The sequence below is a fragment of the Puma concolor genome, chromosome C1 (assembly GCF_028749965.1).
Source record: "Puma concolor isolate L17-30 chromosome C1, mPumCon1.1.hap2, whole genome shotgun sequence".
NCBI classification, from domain to species: domain Eukaryota; kingdom Metazoa; phylum Chordata; class Mammalia; order Carnivora; family Felidae; genus Puma; species Puma concolor.
Window position 1 is genome coordinate 48485764 of NC_141674.1, and position 25458 is coordinate 48511221.

The following is a 25458-nucleotide window of genomic DNA, read 5'->3' on the forward strand; positions in this document are numbered from 1 at the left end:
TGAGTAGGTGAGCCAAACCCATTTAAAGGAAGTAGAATTGGGCAGACAGGACCACACGTCACACACAAGCAGGAAACAGACTGGCTTCTCTATTTTCAGTACTCAGACCAAAGGCATTCCTACTTAATGGTGCTGTCTTAGCAGAGACTTGTGAGTGCAGTGGTGAGCTGTTTCAATTGTATGTTCCACTTGGGTCCACCATCGGAAATTTTTCATGGGTCGAGATCCATCCCTCTTGGGAGAATTTAGCCAGTAGTGCTAGCATTCAGGTTGCAACCCAAAAGTCTATGGTAGGCAGGTAATGACAATGAGTAAAGTGGGCCAGGTTTGAGAACAACCAATAGCACATCTGTGGAGATGAATTGCAACTGATATTTAATCTTGAATGAGCAGAAGACATTTGGGAGTGGTGGAGGCCACAGAGAACTAGAAATTGCGTGTTCCATCTAAGGAGTGTGGTTCTAGGCATCATCGGTTGGTTGTTGCCAAGGCAGCGATTGCAGATGCGTTTTGGGAAAGATTGTGTCTGAGAACCTTCAGCAGCGGACACTGCCGTAGCAGTGCCTTTCTTAGCAGATGGCCGTGGACACTAGGGCACACTGGGACACCCTGGAATTGGGGTCAGGAAGGCCCCAGATCATAGCTCACCCGATGCTAGGCCATGACACCTCGAGCGAGTCACTTTGCCTCTGTATTTTCTGAAAAAATTGGAAGAATGAGCCATAGCTTTGCTGTGAGGATGGAGAGCCTGACATTGAACGCTCAGAAATACTTGTTCCATCCGATTATGAATTCCTAAAAAGAGACTGTGCCACACTCACTTTTATGGACCTAATGCATAGAACAGTGACTTTCATAAATTCCATGTGCTGGAAAAAGTTTGCAAGCGGATGAATTGTTAGAGCACAGTGGTAATGATGCCCATCTTTACACACACACACACACACACACACACACACACACACACACACTTTCCTTCCTTTTTGTCACCTTTATTAGCACCTCCCACATACCAACCCCTGTCTTACTAAGTGTTGTGGTATCAGAGATGATTATGAATGTTCCTTGATCTCAGTGGCTGATCACTGGCTCACCTGGCATCGTTCTGGCCCAAGAGTGCGGGACAGCCTCAATCCGGGCCAGTTTAGAAAGCACAAACCAAAGGAATGGGGCTGGACTAACAGACCTCAGTTCAGCAGCAGCAAGAACTCCATTTATGAGATATGGGCAGCCATGGAGCTGGCCACTTTGGGAGGCTGTCAGCGCTTCCTTGATTGGCTTAAGTAGCGATGAAGTGATAGTCTCTCAGGGATACTGTTGGATGAGTTCACATTTGGGGTGGGACTTGAGCTGTTAACAGCCCTAGGTTTCAAGGACGCTATACCTCTGGTCTGCTAACATACATGGTTTTAAATTCAGGCCATATATTACAATCAACCTGGGATCTTTCAAAATTTTCCATTTGTGAGCCTTACCCTCAAGATTTGTATTCAGTGGGCTTGTGGTGAGGCAAGGGCATCAACGTTTTTAAAGTTTCCTCCATGCTCTGATATGTGGAGAATCACTGGTGCAGCTAAATGGAAGCTGAAATACTAGGAATAAGAGCACTTGTTGTGGAAGAAGAGAGTTCCTTGTTAAACCTGCTTACATATGTACCGTCTCCGGGTGCCATCTTTTTTCTTATTGTAGGTGGAATTGTCTCCTGTTAACAGACCTTCTGTTTAAAGGGTAGCTAGCTTGCAGCCCTTATGATAAGTGTTGAAATAATTTTATTTCACCAAAAGGGTTAAAATGTACCTGTTCATCAAATGTGTCCAGCTGCCGGTACCCCTTACCAGTTTCTTGCCTTTCAACAGGTTCTCTTAAAGTTAGATGTTATCTGAAATGGATTATCCTGTCCTAGAAAATGACATTTGAATTATAAAGGTGATTCACAGGTTGTTTTAAAGACTTCTTAGGCCTGCATGGCAGTGACCAACTCTTGATTGGCTGAGTGGAGTGATTGTGGGGAGCAGACAGTGGGGTCAGGAAATGAACCATCACCATTAAAGCCAAACCCACAAAACTGGCAAAAATCTAAAGATGGTAACAACAACAACGACAATAACAACAAAAGCCTAAGTAAATTAAGTACAATAGTTTAAGAACACTACTCATTACTACATGATAAGATATTCTCATTTTAGCCTTGTCTTGCTTGATCTTCTTTCCTTTTTTTGTTTTTTTTTTTAAATGTTTATTTATTTTTTGAGACAGAGAGACAGTATGAGCAGGGGAGGGGCAGAGAGAGAAGGAGACCTAGAATATGAAGCAGGCTCTAGGCTCTGAGCTGTCAGCACAGAGCCTGATGCGGGGCTCGAACTCACAAACTGAGACCATGACCTGAGCCAAAGTTGGATGCTTAACCAACTGAGCCACCCAGGCGCCCCGATCTTCTTTCCTTCGAAGGTCAGACAGCCCCCCAGTTGGACTGTGCTACCACTGCTGTGTGCTCCCTACTCTGCAGGCTCCCCCTAACTCAGAGCACAACTCTGGTTGGGTCATCGCAGCCACGGGAGCTCTTGGGAGCAAGAAGAAATGCGGGTGAAAATTCAGGATCGGGGAGGGAGTTACCACTTAGGCTACTCTGCAAGAGAAACCTAATATTTAGATGTTTTTGCTATCTCATAGTAATTTCCCTCGAGTGTGCTTGGCACACCTCCTGTGAGGTGTTCAGAATATTGAGTGGATGAACACATGGATGAATGATCTCCCTGTCAGTAAACTGACTGTGTAACCCAAATTCTGCCCTAGCAATTGCTCCCAGTTCTCTCCAAACATGACACACGGTTAGGTCTGTGCTTTGTTTCACGTGCTGACTCTATTGTGTAGGCCTCCTCGCTCCCCCTCTCTTCACCTGGCTAACTGGCGGCCAGCCCTTTTCAGAACTATGTGAAAGCTTTCCTGCCTCTTGGCAGCTCCCTGTGTGGCCTTGGGCTCGGCTCTCCACGGCCTTCTCTGTGCTCCTGCTGCTCTGGGCTGCCCGCCCCACTGTGTTTGGGCTGTCAACGCTGGGTACTCTTTTCTTTCTTTGTTTTTTTTTTTCCTCAATCCGGCCACCTGCTCCCGACAGGCAGGACTGTGGCATGTTCTCGGTATCCCAGCACCTACCACTGTGCCCGGTATGTGTAGATGCTCAGTGAAAGGTTAAAAGAGCTGTCATTGGAATCATTGATTTGTGATTTTTAAAAATACTTAATTTGAGAGAGAGAGAGAGAGAGCAAGCGTGTGCGCAAGCAGGGCAGGGGCAGAGAGAGAGAGGGAAAGAGAGAATCCTAAGCAGGCTCCGCACTGTCAGCATGGAGCCCGACGCGGGCTTGATCCACGAACCTGAGCTGAAACAGGTTAACTTACTGAGCCACCCAGGTTGCCCCCATTGTGATTTTCTAGAAGAACTGACAAGATGAACTTCTTTGGTGTCCACAATGCAACTTATTAATTAATAATAATTAATTAATAATTATTAATTAATAATCATCGTATATATATAATCTAATTGATTCTCACAATTTGAGGGTGTTGTTCTGTGTTGTAAGAGCCTCTTCCTTTAGAGGCAGTAGTAACTGATGGGTCTGTCATTCCAATTGAAAGTTTAGCAGCAGATACATTTATACAGTATTTAAAAAGCAGTGCTCACATTGTCCCCGTTTTACAACCCCCCCTCACATGCATGCGTGCGTGTGTGCCTGCACACGCACATTCTGACTCTTTGATGCTTCTGGGATGGGACTTGGACATCAGTATTTTTTTCTGAAGTTTATTCATTTATTTTGAGAGAGAGACAGTGCGAATGGGGGAGGGGCAGAGAGAGGGAGACAGAGAATCCCAAGCAGGCTCCTCAACGTCAGTGTGGATAGAGCCCGACATGAGGCTTGAACCCACGAGACCATGAGATCGTGCATGACCTGAGCCGAAACCGAGAGTCGGATGCTTAACTGACTGAGCCACCCAGGCACCCCCTGGACATCAGTGGTTTTAAAGCTGTCCCAGGTGGTTCTAATGTGCAATGAGGGTTGAGAACCGAAGCTTTAGGTAGTGATGTTATACAGTATAATCACTCACCTATTTAAAAACAAATCGTAGATGTAGCTCTGGAAGGTCTCATATACTTTCTCTTAATTTCAAAGTATTACTGTTGTTTGAGGAGCTTTTGTGGGACCTGAACCTTCTCCAGGCAGGCAAAGCAGAGACTGGATCCTTGCCTCATCATGGTGATGATGACCTGATTTAGATATTTTCCTAGGTGGGCATTTTTTCTTTCAGTTTTAAAGATTTTTCTTCAGAGATACAGCAAAGTAAGGAAAATAAAATTCACAGCCTTCTGTGTCCCCACTACTGAGGATAAGCCGATGGAAATTTGCCATGTCTGCCACAGACTTTTTTTCTATTTTGAAAGAGAGAGAGAGTGGGGGGGGGGGTGGAGAGGCAGAGGGTGAGGGAGACACAGAATCTGAAGCAGGATCCAGGCTCTGAGCTGTGAGCCCAGAGCCTGACGCAGGGCTTGAACCCATGAACCTTGGGATCATGACCTGAGCGAAGTCGGACACTTAACTGACTGAGCCACCCAGGAGCCTCTGCTAGACTTTTTCTTAAAGGAGGAACTCCTTGAATCTTCAGCCCACGCCTTTCCCCTCTGCATGGCAGGTGACCATGCTGCTGTTGACGTTCCCAAACACATTGTTTCTGTGTTTTCACCACATACGTGTATGCCCTCAGCAACAAGCAGTATATATGGTGTTTAAAAATATCCCAGCTGGTATCGTTATTCATGTTGATAGGCGTAGCTTGAGTTTAAATTTGTTTCACGAATTTATTTATCCGTTCCCTGCACAGATCCATTTCAAAGCATGCTATATGCTTTTCCAAGCTGTGAGATAGTAGGCAGGTCGTAAATCTTGGAGTCAGCGTGTCATGGAAAATGACCTGGATCAGAGAGTTGTTATGAGGATTAAATGAGACGATGTGTGTAACATGTTTAGCACAGGGCTTGGGGGACACACACACACACACACACACACACACACACACACACACAGAGCTTTATAAATATTTGCTATTAGCAAAGATACATCATTGCTGCAGTTCTCCCGTTAAAGAATGTGTGAAGTGCCTGGTTCGGTTACTGTTGGGTCCCCCTTTATCTTTCCCTTTTACTGTCTCCCAGTTTGTTCATTGCTGATCTCTGCGTCTTGCCATCTGAGGCAGTGGAAGACTGTAAAAAGAATATTGGCTTGCCCGTTAGTACCTGATGAATTAACGGAGGCCGTGGAAGGGAGAAAGGGGCAGTTAGCTCCCGTGTACGCTGCAGGATGGTAGAGGTCAGATGTGAGGGGCATGCCTATGCTGTTTTTCTAACTGGCTTTATTTTTTTTTTTTTTAATTTTTTTTCAACGTTTTTATTTATTTTTGGGACAGAGAGAGACAGAGCATGAACGGGGGAGGGGCAGAGAGAGAGGGAGACACAGAATCGGAAACAGGCTCCAGGCTCCGAGCCATCAGCCCAGAGCCTGACACGGGGCTCGAACTCACGGACCGCGAGATCGTGACCTGGCTGAAGCCGGACGCTTAACCGACTGCGCCACCCAGGCGCCCCTCTAACTGGCTTTAAATTCTGTTTCTTATTTCTTTTTCTCTTTAGAGCCTACTACGTGATAGGTACTTGCCTTTATGCGTGGTATCTTGTTCAGTGAATGAAAAATCCCGGTTAACCCTTATATGCTATTAAGTGTGGTTATCCCTGTTTTATAGATGATGATACTTAGGCTAAGAAAACTTTAATGACTTTTTCAGTGTATCTATGCCTGTAACTGAACTAGTGAGCATTCCCCATTAGGTCTGCCTGATCCCCAAACTGAAAAAAATTCCAGTGTTTCCCACTCCACCAAAGCATCTGAGAGGAAGTAAACACCTAAGTTAATTAATTTTCATTAAAGTGACTAGGAGAAGTGGGAATATAAGCAGATAAAAGCCATTATATGGATGTGGTCTGTTTGTTATGCTGGATGTATTATTCCGTTGAAGTGCTTGTCCATTTTTAACGGAGACAGATCTTAAAAAGCCAAGGATTGTTTTAGGCTTACTTCATAGCTCTTTTCCTAAGGTTAAACCCAGGGAACTTTTTCTGGAACAGAAGGGGTAGGAATAGGAAAGGTGGGGAAGAAGTTGGGAGCGAATCAGTGAGAATCTAATTAATTGGTAGATCTTGACTGTTAGTGTAGACATTTAACCCCGGGGGCTGCATTGTAAAGGACACCTCACCGGAAGGGACATCCAAGTTTAGGGTGGAGTGTACTAATTCGTGATGGTGGTGGCCCGTTCACTCGCTGCCATCTACATAGGAAGTTGTCATACTTGTGCAGCTTTGTGCCCTTGGGACTGTGGAAGTGCCTCGTTGAATTTGAAGGCTAAGTATGTGCGTGTGCCCTCATCTCCCTTGTTTCTGCTAGGGGATTCCCACCGAAACATCATCATGTGGCTGGACCACCGGGCGGTCAGTCAGGTCCACAGGATCAACGAAACCAAGCACGGCGTCCTGCAGTGTGTTGGGGGCGTGATGTCAGTGGAAATGCAAGCCCCGAAGCTTCTGTGGCTGAAAGAGGTGAGCCCATAGGGTGGAGAGAGGACACTAATTACGGCCAAGGATTTCACTTATCATGGATCTGCCTGTACCAGGCACCATGCTGAAGTGTGTTGCTTTTGATTTTTCGCAGCAGCTCTCTGAGGGAGGTTGATCCCAATTTGTTGATTGAATTGCAGCTAAATCATTCCTGTTTTTAGGTGCTAACCTTATGTAGGCATGGTAATAAGTATTTGGCAGATTGTCTCTTTGAATCCTAGCAGCAACCTTATGAAAGTAGAGGTTGTCTCTTTTTTGGGTGGGGTGGGGGGCGAAGGTTGTCTGTAGACAAGAAAACTAAAGCTAATAGAGATGAACCAACTCCCTCGAAAGTGACCTAAGTATGTGGCAGAGCCAGGGGTGGAAGCTGACCCCAAAATCAGTTCTCTTAATAACCAGGATTCTCCCAGAGTTCGGGAAGGCTGCTGATTCCCGTTCCAGATAGAAAGTGGCAGAGCTGGGATTGAAGTCCAGATCTTCTGACCAGAATCTTCTTTCTCTATGCACTTTTATCTGAGGATTAATCTGGCCTTGGTGGCATGTTAGGATACCCCTTTCTCATGTCACCTGAACCTGAGTTTCCATGTCCTTGTGTGATACGGTGATCTCCGGACAGAGCACTTGCAGGTGGTTCCTGTTTCCAGATGTTCAGATCCTTTATGAAGTGTGGAGAATGGTGATGTCAGCTTAATGGTTCCCGGTAGAGAGGGATGTGGAGACAGTTCAAGTCCTTTGGGAACCTCGGACTTGAAGGTCCCTAGGTGGTCTGGTGAGGAGAGTATCTGTCTAATGAGTAAGACCTGGTGTGATTCATATACTGGCTCTGGGGTTTCAGGTGGTCTCAGTCTTTGATGACTCAAAATGTAAATGGGGCTTGAGGGGAGTGTAAGAGTGCTGAGAATGTGTCCTTGGATTGCCACAGTGGGCAGAAGAGAGAGAAGCAAAGAGGGAATCTGTAATCAAGGTGGGTTTGGCTTGTTATCTGTTTAGTATATGGAGTTGTTTTGTAACCTTTAATTTGCAAAAACGGCTTCTGTATTTACTAAGAGTTTGAAAACACACTACGTTGTAGAAGCCAGGAGTTTTTGACTCCACTGACCATCACCTGTGTACCTTTGAGCAAATCAGTTCGCATCCCAGGCCTCGCTTTTTTTTTTTTTTTTTAAGATTATTTTTGAGAGAGAGAGAGAGAGAGCTGGGGAGACGCATTGAGAGTGGGGGACACAGGATCTGAAGCAGGCTCCACACTGACAGCAAGAGAGCCCTATGTGGGGCTCGAACTCACAGACCGTGAGATCATGACCTGAGCCGAAGTCGGATGCTCAACCGGCTGAGCCACCCAGGTGCCCTAGGCCTCACTTTTTCTGTCTATAAAGTGAGAGAGTTGGTCTGGACCAGTTTGCAAACCTGATGTAAATGTATCCTGAAATACAAATTGGAAGATACAACTACTTTGCACTGCCCCACTCTCTGCTTTGTGTTCTGTAGACCTTAATTGATTTAATCTTAACAAGCTCTGCCTGATGGACAGCATGGGAAACTGAGGCTGACAGAGTTATATGATTGTCCTAAACAGATGGTAGAGCCAGAATTTAAACCCACGTCTACTGGGCTCCAAATCCCAGCTCCGCCCATCATGTGTTGCAGCACTGAAATCCCTCTGTAAAGCATTGCTGGCCCGCAGACTTATAAAATCACTTCTGATTCTAGAAACTGCCCTTGTATTCCGAAGAACACCCATTTATGGAGAATCAGGAGACAGTGTGTTCTTTTGAATGGGGCTATGGGAGATGGAGGCACAGAGAGGTTAGAGTGCTTTCACAGAGTCAGAACGTAAGACTCTGTGCTAAGCTCACTGTGCTGTCATGTGTTTACTCTTTATTCACTCTTTAATTTACCGCATATTAACCGAGGTTCTCCTGTGAACCAGCAATGTCACAGGCACTGAGGACGCAAGCACAGAGAGAATGGGGCTGACCCTTGAGGGGCACAGAGTCCCCTGGGGCAGTGGTGGGGAAGCAAAGGAGGGGGGGGGCATGGAACCAGAGCTGTCAGAGGACGTGCTAATCACTTTGATAAAGGAATATACAAAGTGCTTTCGGGGAAAACAATTTGCTTCCAGAAGGAGTTCTCTAAGATGAGTCTCAAGATATAAGTGGAGGTTTAGCCTGTAGGAGAAGATGGGGAGGAAATTCTAGAGCAAGACTATGGTTCATTTTTGGTAAGGTATGTAGGTCCCGGGACAAGAGCCCGGGATACTTTCCTGAGTGTAGTAGGAAATGAGGCCCGGTGGGTAGCCTGGGCTTTGTTTGTTCAGGGCTTATTTGGTGGTCAGTGGTTCTTAAGCAAGGGGGAGGGAATATCTGAGATCCCTTTGGCAGGGATGAAGAGACTGGATTGGGGGTGAGAAAATGTGTGTGTGTGTGGGATTAGGAACTAGTCTTCATACTTTCCTGATCACAGTGCTTTGTTGGCTTTACTTTGCTCTTAAGATAAATCCCCAGATTTGTAACATGGCCCAGAAGATGGTATGTGACGTCATTTTCACCTTACCCTCTCTGCTTAGGTGTATCCCTCCCTCTTCTTGCTCACTCTGTCCCCAGGAATGCAGTCAGGGCATCTCAGACACACTCTGTTCTTTGCCACCTCAAAGAGGTTGGCAAACTCCAGGCCAAGGGCCACATCTGTCGTGCTGCTTATTTTGGATGTTTTGGGAGCAAAGAATGGGTTTGACTTCAAACGGTTGAAAAAGGATCAAGAGAAGAATAATATTTTGTGACTTGTGAAAATTATGTAAAATTCACACTTTCATGGCCCTAAAGTTTTATTGAAACACAGCCACCCTCATTTATGTATCGTCTATGGCTGCTGTTGCATCCCAGTGACAGAGCTGAGGACTTGAGACATAGACTGTGTGCCTGCAAGGCTGAAAATATTTACTCTGTAGACCATTAGAGAAAAGTTTGCTGACCCCTGGTCTTGATGATGTCGTGATACTGTGCTTTCTGCCCCTGAGTATTCTTTCCTGTGCTCAACACTGATCCTAACTCATCATTTAGGTCTTAGCTTTATTGTCATGTCTTCAGAAAAGCCTTCCCTGACCCTCAAATAAATCAGAGGTCTCTTGTCACAGTCTCTTACTTCATTGTATGTTTTCATAAATTGTCACGATGTATCATTTTGTATGATGATTTGCATGGTGCTTGGGTCTTCCAACCATTGTCATCCATCTGGGGAGGGAGAGCCTGTCCGTTCTGTTCCTGGCTGTTTCTCTACCCCTGGTCAAATGTCTGCTGTATAGTAGGTAGTTAGTAAACAGTTGTTGAATAATTTGGGTGGCTCACTAAGGGGGGTGTTGCAGTTCTCCAGGTGAGAAGTCATGAGGTGTGAAGTAGGCACTGTGGGGTGGAGAGGAGATAGGTTCCAGGATTTTTAGGGGCTCATTTCAGCAGGACATCGGGGCTGATCGGCCGTGAGGGGCGAGCTAGATGGCAGAGTAGGAGCTGACTGCTCACCTCAGTACTGCTGTCATTCACGGGCTCCTTGCCCTTAGCCTGGAATCGGATGTCAGAGAGAGTCGGACAGAATCTGGAGTTCAGACTTCCCAGAAGACACAAGTGATATACTAGGACCACCGCAGCTCTTGGGCAAAGTCACTTGGGTCCTGGTTCTGCCATATGGAATTTTAATCATGTCCTTTACATTTAAGGTTTGTGTGTTTCAGGTTGACGCATGTCTCCTTAATAAGAATTGTCAGATAAAAGGAAAAATGCCATTTGAATTTTTCATAACCCCCAGCAGTCTGGCTTTTCCATTTGGTCTCAATGATTCTGACTCTCATCTTAATGAAGGCCAAATGTAAATTAAGTTCTGTCAGGCTGGAACAGCTGGAGTCTCCTATCTTTATAAACATGAAACATTGTAGGGTAACAAGGTGCAGACTGAGGGAGGTCAAGAGAGTTAACGGCTGATGCAGATTCTGACAGCTCAGTGTTAATGGAAGATAATTAACTGGCTTGTAGGGGCTGCATGGAGATATTCCAACCCGACTTTTAACTCGTTTTCTCTTTTTGCCATTGTCAGCAGAGCAGAAAGCTAATCATTTTAGTTTGAGATTTTCATTGTTCGTTCCAACTGGAACCAACTGGGCTGGAATGTAAGAGGGTTTTATTGACGGGTTTAGAAAATACATCTGCCCCTCCCATCTCCACAGTCCGTGCCTCTCTGCTTCTGTTCCCCTGATAATGTACTGGGAAACTGAAGAAATGATTCTGTGCTTCTAATGTGCCTTTTCCTGTGTATACAGATTCCTTGGAGCAAGCTGGGAGTTGGCATGCCCAGAGAGGTGGTTTGAGAACTTGGTGCTAGCTGTGGAAGAAATCAGTGGAGTTCTTTACAGGAGGAACTATTGGGAAAAAAATACAAAAAACAAAAAAACAAACCAAAAAAAAAAACCAAAACTGTTGGAGGTCAGGAAAGCCTGGTTCTAGTCCCTTCTGTGACATAAGAGGCTTGCCTCAGCTGTTTTTAGTGCCTTGTCTGGCTTTGTTCTTCCATTCTTCTTGACAATGTAATAACATTTGTTGTCTTATCGTAGATTTCTTCTTGTCTTGAAACTTTGTGAAAGATAATGTTCAAGTTCCTTTCTTTGAAATACACCATTTCTTTTTTTAATGGCAATTATGGTAGGTACTATGGTCTTTTTCTGTTAGTTATTCCGGCTTGAAGTTGCAGGTATAGATCTATTACTGTTCACCTACATTCATCAGACCTTAGCAATGGACCTAATACAAGATACTGAGGAAATTTGGCAGGTAAAACACAGTTCTGTAACAAAGGTACAGGCTTTGAAGTTGGGCATACTTGCATTTAAGTCTTTCTCTGCCCTTTACCAGTTTGGGGACCTTAGAAAGGTAAATCAACTTCTCTGAGTCTCAGTGTTTAGCTGTAAAAGGATAGTAATATCAGCCTGGTGGAACTATTGTAATTTAGTCAGATATTTGTAAAGCATTTTCTGTAAGTGTATATTCAAATAGTAGTTTAATCTTCATTTCCACTGTATTTAAAAATGTTTGTGTCAACTGATAGGCATGTCAGTAATATCCTATCACCAACTGAGAGAATTTTAAACACTAGAATATCTCATTTCACGTAGCTGGCTGTAATGAGTGGTATTTTTCCTGTTTGACTAATAACTAAGGAAAACATCTAAAAACCACCATGAGTTTGTCAGAGACCATCAGAGACAAAATCCAGTACCATCCATCATACAAAACATATTTTCGGAGGCATTCATTTATGTGAATCATCCACATCCTATGTGTAATACCTATACCAGAAGGCAGCCAGCTTTGAACTTGAAGCAGATTTACCTAATGCCATCTATTTCCCCTAAAATTCACCATTGCCTCCACCATCAGCATTATTTTATTTCACAAAGATTATTTTATTTAATCTTCACACCCGTCTTGTGGGGTAGATATGATCTTTTTTTATGGATGAGGGAACTTAGGCTCAGAAACGTCAAATGGCTTACTCAGAGTCTCCTACCATGTGAGCAAACCTGCGTCAGGAGCCATACCACTGGTCTGCCCCCATCCGCATCCTGTGGGGCCTCTGTCATTCACTGTGAGAATCCAGAAGTGGTCTTTGCCTTCAAAAAATCGCGGTGTGATTGGAGAAGAAAGATACAAACTCATCTAAGCAATAGGAACAGAATAAGGCAACAGGTGAAAACAGTAGCCAAAGTGTATGTCGTGCTCATTTTACATCTAGCACTTTTGCAAGCATTTTATCTGTGTTAAACTCCTCTAATCCTCACCTCGACCGTACGAAGTAAGTATCCTCTCTTATAGATGATAAAATGAGCTCAGAGATGTTATGCAACTTGCCCAAGGTCACTCAGCTAATAAATAGCTAGGATCGGAACCTTGGCATTTCACATGTAGAATATAGGCTTATCACCATTTCTCCCTACTGCTTTCCTCTTCCAGTGTTGGCCTTGCAGGGTTTGGATAAATTAGTTCAGGGAAGAATTTGTAAGTGATAACTTCAGGAGGGCCCGAGGCCAGGAACAATGGCTGGTGGGTTCTTTTTTTTTTTTTTTTTTTTTTTTTTTCCTTTAACCAGTACTGTTTATAGTCTCCCATGTGATGGGCACTGTGTTGGGCACTGGAGATTCCAAAGTGAACAAAACAGGCGAGAGCCCTGAGTAGGCTTCTGAGAACTTAGATTCTAGTATAGAGAAGCAGAAAATAGACAAGGATATATCCATAAAGTGATTATATTTTCTGGTAAACGCTGTGAAGGAAAAACAGAAAAACACAGATAAGCAGATTTGGCATGGCTGGTGTGTTCTCTCTTGGGAGGTGTTGTTTGACCTGAATGATGAGGTTTTCAGGAAGAGAGGGCAGCAGGTTCATGAGGGGAGGAAAGTTACCTGTGAGATTAGCAGAGGAGGTCAGCGGGGCTGCGAGGGTGTGAGCCAGGCAGAGACTAGTGGACAGTGGGCTGGAGCAGTGGGTAGGGGCCAGCTCCTGCATGACCTTGAGGCCATGGGCAGGAATTTGGATTTTATTCTAATAGCAGGGGGAAATGTTTGATGGATTTTAAGCATAGGTATGACATCTGTTTTATGACTTAAAAAATCACTCCGGCATAGTACTGAGTAGGTAATAAATATTTGTCTAACAATAACACACTTGACATTATAATGTTAAAAGGAAAAAAAATACAAGACTGAATGTGTGGTCTTAGGAATGTATTTGTTTTAAGAAATGATCAGTAAAAAAAAAACAAAACAAAAACCTGGCTATGTATGCAAAAACCACTAATAATGGGTCACCATCTATGGTTGGAAGAGTTTGCTACTGTGATAGCACAGTGCTCATGCTTTTATTACTTATTAGTAGCTTTTCATTAAAAAAATAATCTTCTTATAGACCTGGCTAACCTTTCTGGTTTATACTGCTTCATTATTTAGCATGGGATTTTTTTTTTTTCTTCTTAGGCTTGTTTTCCTTAAAAACACTGACACAGTATTATTATCCCAATATACAGATGAGGAAAACAAGACCCAGAGGGCTTATGTGGCTTCCCCAAAGCTACACAGCAAATAAATGGTAGAGCCAGGATTCTCACCAAATCCGGCCTGTCTCCAGCTCCGGCCTGCCTTCACTGGCCTTCACTGCCTGTTGTGAGACCGCTCGTTTCCCGCAACATGCCAGGGGCTGCAGGCTGGCGGCCCACAGGCTGAATCTGGTCCCCAGATGGGTTTTGTTTGACCTACCCTATGCTTGAAAAAAAAAACTCTCTCTCTCTCTCTCTGTTTTTTTTTTTTTTTTTTTGGAATTGGTTTTCAACATTTAAAAACTAAGAAATTTCACATAAAAATCCAGATTTTCTGCTTCTTTAGAAGAAATAACAAAAGGATTTGGCAGTCCTGGGCCCGCATTCCCATGTGGAAAGAATTGGCCAGTGCTGAGTATGGGCTGCCCCCTTCAGAAGGTGCAAGTGTCCTTCATTTCACAGCCATCCCCACCCAGCTTGCTTTTGCTCATTTCCTTTTCCAGCACTACCCTCTAGGCGTTTGGATTTGAGACCCAGGCTGTGGGAATTTGTTCAAGGAATCCATCATTACTTTTCCCATAACAAAATGCTTAGAGAAGTGGAAAGATTTTCCAGATGGCAAACTTCTTGGTCAGTGGCTCTAGGGATGCTGTACCCATATTCACACACCTCTGAGTCTTTGCTCAGGGTTTTCCTTTGCCTGGCAAACTTACTGTTTCTTCCTTCACTTGGAAAAACTTAGAATTCTTCAAGACTCCAGGAAGCCTTCCTTGGCTTTCTCCATCGAGTGTTGATTAGGGTCCTGCCCTTTGTCCCCCATGGCATCCTCCCCTTACCCCTGCCCTGGAACTTATTACACCATATTACGTCTCATTTATCTCCGTGTCCCTAATGCCTAGGGCATTGCTTAGCATCTAACACTGATCACTCAGGAAATATTTTAACAGAGGGATGGATGAACTGGTGAACGAATGTACCAAATTGTTTATCGTGCCATTTTTGATTGTTGTGTACATCTGACCATCTGTTCCATTCCCAAGTAAAGATCTACTGCAGACCAAACGTAAGTTCATTTTCTCTTCCCCTTTGTGGAAAAGGAAGTTTGGAGTATTACCATTCCTTTCCACCCCAGAACCACCCCTTGGCTGCAGTCGTGTTACTTTGAGTCATAGCTTGTTTTGTGTGTGAAGTGAAGGCCTCACATTGAGGCAGTGACTCCTCCAGGCCTCTCTCCTGTGTCTTTGTGTCTTGAGGTGCATAACCCTTGAAGTTGCTTCCTTTACCTTGCAAGAGAATCCAACACCTATGTACTGAATCAAACAGCCTCTCTTATGAGTGTTTATACTGGGGCCCTGTTACATTCAGACCAGATTCTTTCCAGCCTTTGAGCAGTGTGGACAGTGTTGTCAGCTGTTGTTAGGGCCTCTTTTGTGGATTTTCTCTCCAGGGTGGTCTGCCCATCAACTAGGCTTGGAACTAAATAAAAATGGAGTGTTAAGGCTGGTGCCCTGCCTTCATTTTATTTACCTGGACAGCGAATCCTTTGCTTATCATCCTGGCATTTGCATATTTGACTTATGCCAAATATGTATTGTATTGTTTTAGTTTTGTAGTCCAACAAAGTAATTTTAAAAAGCAGACCAACAATAACAACACAAAAAGGGCTTGGTCGGATAACTAGTAACATTTAATAGATGTCAGCTATTATTACTTAAACATTTTTTTTCAATGTTTGTTTATTTTTGAGAGAGAGCGTGTGAGCAGCACAGGGGCAGAGAGAGAGAGGGAAACACAGAATCTGATACAGGCTCCAGGCTCTGAGTTGTCAGCACAGAGCCCAGCGCGGAGCTCGAACTCAGGAATGGCAAGATCATGACTTGAGCCAAAGTCAGACGCTTAACCGACTGAGCCACCCAGGCACCCCAATGTCAGCTATTATTATACCAAAATTTGTATTTTACTTTATGGCTTAAGGCAGACTAATGTATATTTTCTTTCCTTCTTTTCTTTTTAAAAGAAACTTTTTTTTTCTTTTCCAAATGTTTATTTATTTTTGGGAGAGCAAGAGAGAGTGAGCAGAGGAGGGGCAGAGAGGGGCAGTACAGAGGATCCGAAGCGGGTTCTGCACTGATAGCAGCAAGCCTGATGCGAACTGCGAGATCTTAACCTGAGCCAGCGCTGGACGCTCAGCCGACTGAACCACCCAGGTTCCCCAATGTATATTTTCTTTATTTGATCTATGCTATGGACTTGTGGGATAAATATTACTATTTGCCCCATCTTACAGATGAGTACACAAGCCTCAAAGAAATGAAATGATTGTCCACAGGGATTAGGATTGCATCTTCAGTGAAGGTTCACATGCCTCTAAATTGTGTCTTGTTTTTTTCGTGCTCTACCATGTTCCTTCTCATTTGGGTTGATGGATTTTTAGCTTGCTAAGAGCAGGGACCAGATCTTTCTATCCATACCTGGCTGTTGTATCCCTAGAACCTAAAACAATGCTTGGCATGGAGATCATACTCTATAAATATTTGCTAAATGAACTCATGTTCCCTGGTCAGAGCCAGACTTAGGGCTGGAGCAGTGAGGCCCATGTGCCTAGCTTTTCTGCCAGTCTTCCTGACCACTGTGCAGGGGTGTCTGCTACATCTAGGTGTTGCCAGTGTAATCAAAGAGGCAAGAACAAGATTGCTAAGTTTGGCTGCTTTTATGCCCACATGGGATGATTTGATATAAAACAAAAATTGAAAAAAAAACCTCTTCTCTTATAGTGGCTAAAATGCACCTGTTGAAGGGAAATACTGTCTTTAGAAAAGACACAAAAAAAGACAACACATTTGATGTGTGTCCTGATAGAGGAACTCATAAGCACCATCAGCCTCATTGAGGTGAACTGTCACCTTGGAAATCTGGAAGCTCAGGGTAGATAGTTGATTGAGGCAAGGGAGGAGGCAGGCCAGAAGTTAGGAAAGATGATAGATGGGCTTCTTCTGGAAAGAGAAGTCAACCTCATTTCTCTAAACATATAGCTTGGTTTTACTTTTTTTTTTTTTTCTCTCTCCAAAATGAGAATAACTGTTCTATTGTTGTAGGGACATACTTATTTAATTGGTGAAACACACTTTTTGTCTGGTAACTACTATGTAGAAGACAATGTCCTTGGTGATGAGACAGAGTGGAAGCCAAGAGTGTCCTTTATCTCCAGTTGCTCCCAAGTCAAAGACCAAGGAAAAGGCTGTGAAAGCCATTTTCCCCAACATTTTATTATAATCTTCAGACATACAGAAAAGTTGGAAGAATTTTATAGTGAATACTCAGAACCATCACCTGGATTCTGCCATTAACATTTTACTATACTTGCTTTAGCATGTGTATGTCCATCCATCTGTCCCTCTATCCATCCGTCAGTCCACCTTAAGTTTTTGCAGTAAGTTGAAACATCATTACACTTCTGAAAGCAGTTTGAAATGTTAAAGACCCTTTACCTTTTTGAGATCCTTAATTCTGTTTAAGATATTGACCCTGTTTGATTGCTATCTGTAAGCATCGTCAACACCTGTACTTTATTTTTATGTTATGTTATTATTTTTACTTATCCTAGATATTTATTAAATATCTACCATGTGCTTTTAAGTTTGCTATCTTACTTAATTCTTCTGAAAGTCCTGTGAGGTAGATGTTATCACTTCCTTTGCAGATAATGAAGGTGAGGATAAAGGAAGTTAAGTAGATTACCACTTACTGACTGTTGCATCTAATACAGATGAGACACTTGGGTAGAAAGAGCTAGTTCTTCTAGTTCAGGTTTCAAATCCCAGATAACAACTTTGATTGAAATTTTGAAGTGAAATATGAATTTTACAATGAAAAGTTATCTAAGTTGTCCTTAGATAGACTCACAATTAAAGAATCATGCCTAAGACCCTCCATTGCACAAATTCCAGCCCATTTCTCTTCGTCCATGTCTCGTACATTAGATCCCTCTGAAAGAGCTGGCCTCTTCCTCCCCTTGGCATTCATCTTAAGTGTTTGTAGTTCAAAAAAATGAGTAAATGATGTAACTAGTTCCTTACCTCGTTTGAACCTGAGGGTCCCGGAAGCATCTCTTTGGCAAAGACCTCATTCAAGGATTATCTCTGTGCACCATGCTGCAGCCATTCTGTTGGTTGAGTGATCATGCAATTCAGGGATCTCCTTAAAAGCCCATGTCTCCTGAATCCTTCTGACCTCGGTAAAGAAGTCTGATCTCAACTCTGCAGCCCCATCAGTACCCGTACGCACACCCTCTTAAAAAGCTGCTTTAGTTTGGCTTCCAAGCTTTGTAATCTCAACAGTCAGTGTCTACTGGCTCAAAAATGCAAGACGAGGGAGTGTTCAGAGGGAATGAGAGGGCTGCCTGGATTCGTGGCTCTGCTTTCCCTGGCCTCTGTCTCCCATTCGGGCTTTGCCAGAGGGTCTGAACTGTGGTGCAGAGACATTTTCTCCCAATAATGATACGTGTATGTATAGAGTATTGGAGCTTGCCCAAGTAAAGCAAAGCAAGCAGTTAGGAAATAAGATCTCTTTGCCAATTAATTATTCATAATATTTTCAATAATGACTTATCTTCCCTAATATAATTATTATTATTGCTTCACCATTGACTCGTGAAAATTATTGGTCATGGACTAGCACCAGTCCATGGTCTGGCATTTGGGAGCACCTGGGCTCCATGACCCCTGAAGTCCTCCTGCAAAGCTGGCATTCTGTGGATCTGAGATAGATGAGAAGAGAATCAGGACCCGAGTGAACCCTGCTGCACTTGGCTTGGCATGAAGCCATGTGGTCTGCTTTGGCTGGGGGTCAGAGACAAGCCCATGGACCTGAGAAAGAGAGTGAATCACTGTGCAAGTATTTACTGAGCACCTCCCTTGTCCTGGGAAGCAGCAACTGGACAGTAGTGTATTGGCCTTGGAATTCAAGTGGCCGGGGTTTCACTCAAGCTTTTCACTTACTCTCTGCAATTCTCTTCACTATGGGCCTCCTGTTCCTGTCGATAAAATGGTGTTAACGGCAGTATTGTGTCTCTGTGTCTTAGAAGGTATTTGGGAAGTTGTAGAGCGCTGGTATAGTGATGTATTTTTTGATGAATATGACAGAAGTAGAATGGAAATTAGGTCTGTTTTTCATATACTTATCTCTGGATGCAGGTAAGAAGGCCAAGAATGAAGGGAAAAATTCACATTGTTTTGGGGTAGGCACTTAAAAAAAAAAAAAGCCAGCATGCTTAATCTTTACGGACAGCTTGGGGCACAGGTATTACTGTCCCGTTTGAACAGGTGGCAAGAAGCTGAGAAGGTTCACCTCATGCAGCTCATGAGTGGTCAAACTGGGATCTAACTCAAAATTTTTCAAGTGTGTGCTCATAACAGCTCACAGGCCAAGTCCTGGGGAGAGTGTAAGAGCCTGAGAGAGAGAGAGTAAATCCATCCTCAGAGGCCCCTAGCAGACGTTTCCAGAGCAGTTTCACTGACGCTATTGTTGGTGACTTATGGGGTCTGGTCTTCAGCAACAAACATGCTCAGGATGATGACTATGAGTACACATTTTATTTTAGTTTATTTTTTATTTTCTTAATGTTTTTTAAGTTTTTTTATTTTGAGAGAGAGAGGGAGGGAGGGAGCGAAGGAGGGAGAGAGAGAGAAAGAGAGAGGGAGAATCCCAAGCAGTCTCTCCATGCTGTGAGCATGGAGCTCAAGGTGGGGCTTGATCTTGTGAATTGTGAGATCATGAGCTGAGCTGAAATCAAGAGTTGGATGCTTAACCGATTGAGCCATCCAGGCTCCCCAAATGAGTGTACATTTTAGAAGTCTAAGAACGGGGTGTGCTAATCAGTTCCCACCAGAATCAAACAGGGACATTCGTTCATTCAGCAGACATTTATTGAAAATGGACTTTATTCCAGGTACTTTGTAAAGTGCTGGAAATACAGCAGTAAACATTAGAGTCCCTGTCCTTAAGCTGCTCATTTTCTAGCAAAGGGAGAGGAGGGGCAGAAATAGAGTCACAGTGCACTTTAAGTTGGATGGAATTTGGGTCCCTGTGAAAGTACGCCCCCCTTAGGGGAGACGAGTCAGGAGGAGGTGGTGTGTAAGCTGGGGCTGATGGTGGAGAGGCTGTAGGTGAGCACTCAGGGGGCGGTTTGCAGCAGGTAGGTCAGGTAGGTGGACTGATGCTGGAGAGGTGGAAAGGAGGATAGAGGACGGTAGGAGGAAAGGTCTCCTGGGGCTACAAGTACAGTACATGGGAAGGCAGTTCAGGGAGTCCATCAGAAAGCACCTTTTGAGTCCCATCTGTGTATTCAATGCTATACATGATGGGAGTTTCCCTTCTGCACATGGATAGAGCCCATGTACCCCAGCCACGGTCAGAGAAAAGCTGGAAAGTATCTGCCCCACCTTTTCTGACTCTTCCATCTCAAGGGCCTGGAGGTGGAACCCAGTGCTCACATGGCTGCAGTGTCCTCCCTCGGCAGAGGAGAAGTGTCCTCATTTCTGTCACATCAGGACCAGACTAGACAGTGTCCCAGAGGATGAGGCGTGAATTAACCCCTCTTGTCCAGGAGGGTGGGACTGAACACCAGGCAGGGGCTCTTTCCACCTCTCCCTTGGTGGGTGTGTGACTCAGAGGCGGTGACATCAGCCATGACTTCATTCGCCCAGAGGAGAGACAGTGTGCAGACCGAGAGCGGGCTCTGGCTTCTGCCCTTCCTTCTCCATGGTTTGTCTCGTCGGGGACATTGCCATGGTCCTGCTGTTGTTTTCCACACATCTTTTTCATTTTTCTTTTTGTTCTGGCTTTCTCATTGTATTCATTTCTCATGTGTTCCCATGTGTTTACTTCATTCCATCTCCCCTCTCTGTCCTTTTGCTTCTGTCTTTATTTTCTTTTCCTTCCTCTTCTACTTAATCTTTCCTGTTTTTTTTTCTTGTTCATCTTCTCTTTTGCCTTCATCTTCCTCCCTTCCTTCCTTCCTTCCTTCCTTCCTTCCTTCCTTCCTTCCTTCCTTCTCTTGTGCTTTCTCCTGCTCTGTCTCAGACATGGCAAAGTGGTCCTCCTGTCTCCTCTCTCCTCCAGACTTCCCACATGGCGTTCTGTCCTAACCTTTCTAAAACTGTATTCACAAACCACCCCCACCCAGGACTGATGGTAGCTCCCATTCTCCCCTGACCTGAGTGTGTGATACAAATTCAGATTTCTTTTTACTGTACTTCAACATACATCACTCAGGCTAAACTTCTCAGGATTCCTTTTCCATGGCCAGGGATATATATAGCTGATCCTTCTCCTGAACTTTTCTCAGCCAGTTGTGCTGGCTGGACCACCGTCTTCCCCCATCTCCCGTGATCTTTGCCTTCCCTCCACACTGAGGTCAGACACTCCTCCCACATAACACCTTTCCCTTGGCTGCTTGCCCACAGCCGTCTCTTTCTATCATGACTATGCAGCATCCTTAGTTTGTAACAGGCATTGTCAAACTTGAATTATTCTATACTATTTATACACCTGCTGAGGGTTCACATGCAGACCCTTTGCTTCACCTACTCAATAATCAATGTGAGGATCGGATCCAGCATAGGCCTGACTTTTCATGCAGGGTCCTAGCACACCTGACCACAAACCAGGGCTGATGGACAGATTGTAGCATGGCCAATAAATACTTCATTTGAGAAATAATTATTTCATGTGCACTGTAGGGATACAGCTGAGTAAACAATGGGCCTCCCCTTAAAGGAGCAAATAGTCTTGTTAGAGAGACAGGCTCCCACATAATTTGAGAAGAGTAAGGAATGTAGAAGAAACAAATAGTTACTGGGGATGTGCCAGGATGAGCACATTAATATGTATAAACTCACTGAGTTGAATCCTACTGACAGTACTAGAGTTAAACATTGCTGTAGATGAACATGAGACCCATAGATATTAGGTGACTCTTGGCCAGAAGTAACACAAGTTTTGGTAGAAGAACCAAAGTTTGAACCAAGATGTGTCAGTCCCTGAAGTTCCTGCTCCTTACTGAAGATGGATACGGGTCGTGCTGTTGACATTCTAATAATGAGAACAGTCATTTAGGAAGTACTTACTATGTGCCAGATGCTTTAAACACTTCACAGACATTGGCTCATTTGTTCCCTCATCAACTTTATGGTGGAGGTGGTGTTACTGTTCACTCTAATTATTATGGGACAAGGGAGTGGAAGTGAAGAGTATTTAGCTTTCCCAAAGCCCCATGGCTATGAAGTATTAGAGCCAGGATCTGCACCCCTGCTGTCTGGCTTGTGGGAACAGGCAGCAGAATGTTCAGGGGCACCTCCGTGTAGAACAGCATATTGCAATTTTTAGAACTGCCAATGCATCAGTCCATTTGGAGAATCAGGGGTGGTGAGGGTGCTGAGAGGTGAAGGTGTTGAGAGGTGAGGCTAAAGAGGGAGCTGGAGCCGGGTCACAAAAATCAGAGAGTGTTCAGGGCCCTCTCCAACAACCCTTCACCAAAGATGCAAGAGAGGTTCTTTGGAAGGGATGTTTTCTGTGGTGTTGAGCTATTCAGCATCCACTATAAGAAAGAGGCTATGAAGTTGTGCTCTTTTTCTACTAGTTGAATTGTGAAGGGATTTCTCTGTTGTGGACCTCGTCTGTGCCCTGTAGGAAATGACAGTGGCACTCTGTAACAGGAAGGATATATATGACCAAATAAAGTCCAAAGAAATGCCAAATGGAATGGTAAAGCACACTGCCCTTTATGGTTTGGGGATAGGTAAAGTTTGGGTTGAAGGAAATTTGGGGAAGAAAGAGGAGGGGGCATTCCTGTCAGCCAGCCTGGACCTGTTACCAGCTTGTCCTCAGGTGTCCTGGTGCACTGGACTTTTGACGGAGTGCTGTTCCGGTCTCAGCCCCCTTTCCAATGGTGCTTGGCAGCCATTCAACATGGTGTTGCACTGACCCAGGAGTCCAAGCCAGGAAGTGAATGAATCCATTTTCCAATTAAAATGAAACTTCTCCAAAGACCTGCTAACCCCAAGAAGAGAAATTTATCTTCCTGGCATTCTGGCTTGGCTAGAATGTCTCTGCTCCTAAGTCAGATGGTGAAAAGCCATTAACTTGAATGAGGAAAGAGAAACTGGGACAGTTCTTATTCACAACGTCATTCATTTATCCATTCATTCCTTATTCCCATTTCCACAAACTCCTATTTAGTTTGTACATCTCTGCTCATTTATTTTTTCATCCATTCTGCTAACATTATTCATCATCTATGTATCAGATACTATCCTAGGACCTAGGAATAGAGAGATTGAAAAAAACATAGTCCCCCTCCCTTCCCCCTTAGAGCTTTCAGTGTAGTGAGGGAGACAAACACATGAATGGATAGGATGGGAAGAGCCATGATAGGCATATTCACAGGGTACTAAGAGGGCATAGCCTGGGAGCACCTTACTCAGCTTCAGGGAATCAGAAGATTTTGTGGAGTGGATACTATCTGCGTTGAGTCCTAAATGATGAGTCCATGTTGGCCAGGTTGAAGAGGGGTGGGTATTCCAGATAGGCTACACTATGAATGAAGATATAATGGTAAGAAAAAGCACATAATATGTGGGTGATTCTAATATAGTATCTCAGAGTGATCAGAGATGAAGCTGGTAAGACGTGGATTGTATATGCCATGTTAATGAATTTATTTTTAACTCCAAAGGTAGTAGAAAACTTTGAAGGACACAAGTATATTAGATTGAAAGCTCCCTGTCGGTGGTAGCTCTTATTGTTTGTTCCTTTCCTAGCATTGGACACAGTACTTGACATGTAGAGGATACCATATAAATACTTATTGAATGAATGAATGAATGAGTTATTTATATAGTTAAATGTACATGTTAAATAGGCTTTTCCTTTTTTTTTTTTTAATTTTTATTTTACAGAGAGCATGAGTGGGGGAGAGGGACAGAGGGAGAAAGAGAATTTTTTTTTTTTAATGTTTATTTATTTTTGAAAGAGAGAGACAGCGTGAGGCAGGGAGAATCAGGGAGAAAGGGAGACACAGAACCTGAAGCAGGCTCCAGGCTCCAAGCTATCAGCACAGAGCCTGACATGGGGCTTGAACTCACCGCAATTCATGACCTGAGCCGAAGTCTGATGCTTAGCCAACTGAGCCACCCAGGTGCCCCATGAAAGAGAGAGAGAGTCATAAGCAGGCTCCATGCTTAGCACGGAGCCGGGTGTGGGGCTCAATCCCACAACCCTGAGGTCATGACCTGAGCTGAAATCAAAAGTTGGATGCTCAACTGACTGAGTCACCCAGGTGCCCCATACATAGACTATTGTATTCTAATTGGCTGTGTAGGTGGTGGAATTGAAAGGGGGTAGGATTTGAAAGCATTAGGGTGGAAACAAACCACCTCAAAATTTAATGGAGGATAAAACTAACCATTTATTTACTCCATAATTATGCAGGTTGCTGATTTGGGATGAGCTAAGATAAATGATTTTTCTTGTCTCGACTCTTGGTTCAAGAGTAGAGTAGATTTCTGGGGTAGGGTTTCCTGATCTTGGCTTTGCTCAGCTCTTCAGCACGGCTGGAGCCTTAGCACAGGTGGTTCAAGTAGGAGAAGTTCCCTCTTACTCAGCCTTTTTGATCTACTGAGGTCTTCAACTGAGTGGATGAGGCCACATTGGGGAGGGCAATCTGCTTTGCTCAGTTGACCGGTTCCAATGTTAATTTCATCCAGAAACACCCTCTCAGATACACTCAAAATAATGTTTGGCCAAATGTCCTTGTGTTCTCTCGTTGTCCAGCAGGCCGGGCTGAGCTGCCTCACCTGGCAGCACTATATTCCAAGAAGACAAAAGCAAGGTGTTTTGAAGCCCGTGTTCAGAAGTAGCCCAGTGGCACCTTTGCTCCATTCCAGTGGTCAAAGCAAATTGTAAGGCAAGACCAAGTGAAGTGGTGTAGAAAGAGATTCACCTCGTGATGAGAAGAGCTGCAGGGCTATATTGCAAAGGGCATTCATACAGGGAAGGGAAGAATTGTGGCAACTTCTAGAGTATGCCATAGGTATGATAGCAGTAATCTGGGCAATGGAATGTGATGGACTGAAAAAGGATAATGATGATATGAGGTAGTCTGATGGTTAATTTTATGTGTCCACTTGACTGGGCATCAAAGTGCCCAGACATTTGGTAAAACGTTATTTTGAATGAATGATGTTCCTTTTTTTTTGTTCCTTTTGGTTGGGGTGTGTGTGTGTATAAATAAATAAATATATCCTTTTGGTTCTCTTTGTCTGGAGAACCCTAATACTAATAAGAGGTGGAGACCTCATCATGAATTAATTGGGAGTTTAAATGATATGGATGATTGGATGTATGCAATGAGAGAGAAGGAGAAGTGGAAGATGACCATTTGGGTAAGTGTATCAACTGACAAAGAAATCAAGGGGGAGGAAAACATTTTGGGAAAAATAACAGATTCTTTCTTGCACATGTTGCATTAGAGGTGCAATGGAACATCCAGAAGGCATGTCTCAGAGGAGAGCATGGGGTTTGAGATTTGGCAAATCAGTCATTCAATTTGTAAGTTAGTTGGAATGGTAGGAGTAATTGAGATTGCCCAGGCAGCATGTGAGTAGTAAGAAGAGCATTTGAGTGAGGGAGGAACTCTGGGGAGTGTCCACACTTAAAGGGCAACTAAGGAAAAGGTA

At 44.0% G+C, this 25458-nt stretch overlaps 1 protein-coding gene across 12 annotated transcripts in view; it reads left to right on the plus strand.

Moving 5' to 3' along the window:
- FGGY (FGGY carbohydrate kinase domain containing) overlaps nucleotides 1-25458 on the plus strand; it is a 420763-nt gene that overhangs the window by 37608 nt on the left and 357697 nt on the right. For 11 of the 12 annotated variants that reach the window (XM_025912763.2, XM_086717131.1, XM_086717132.1 and 8 more), the window contains one exon: nucleotides 6486-6637. The exons of the other annotated variant lie outside the window; for it this stretch is intronic. In XM_025912763.2, coding sequence (XP_025768548.1) covers nucleotides 6486-6637 — 152 coding nt within the window. The remainder of the gene's footprint in view (nucleotides 1-6485; nucleotides 6638-25458) is intronic. 12 annotated transcript variants of the gene reach the window in all.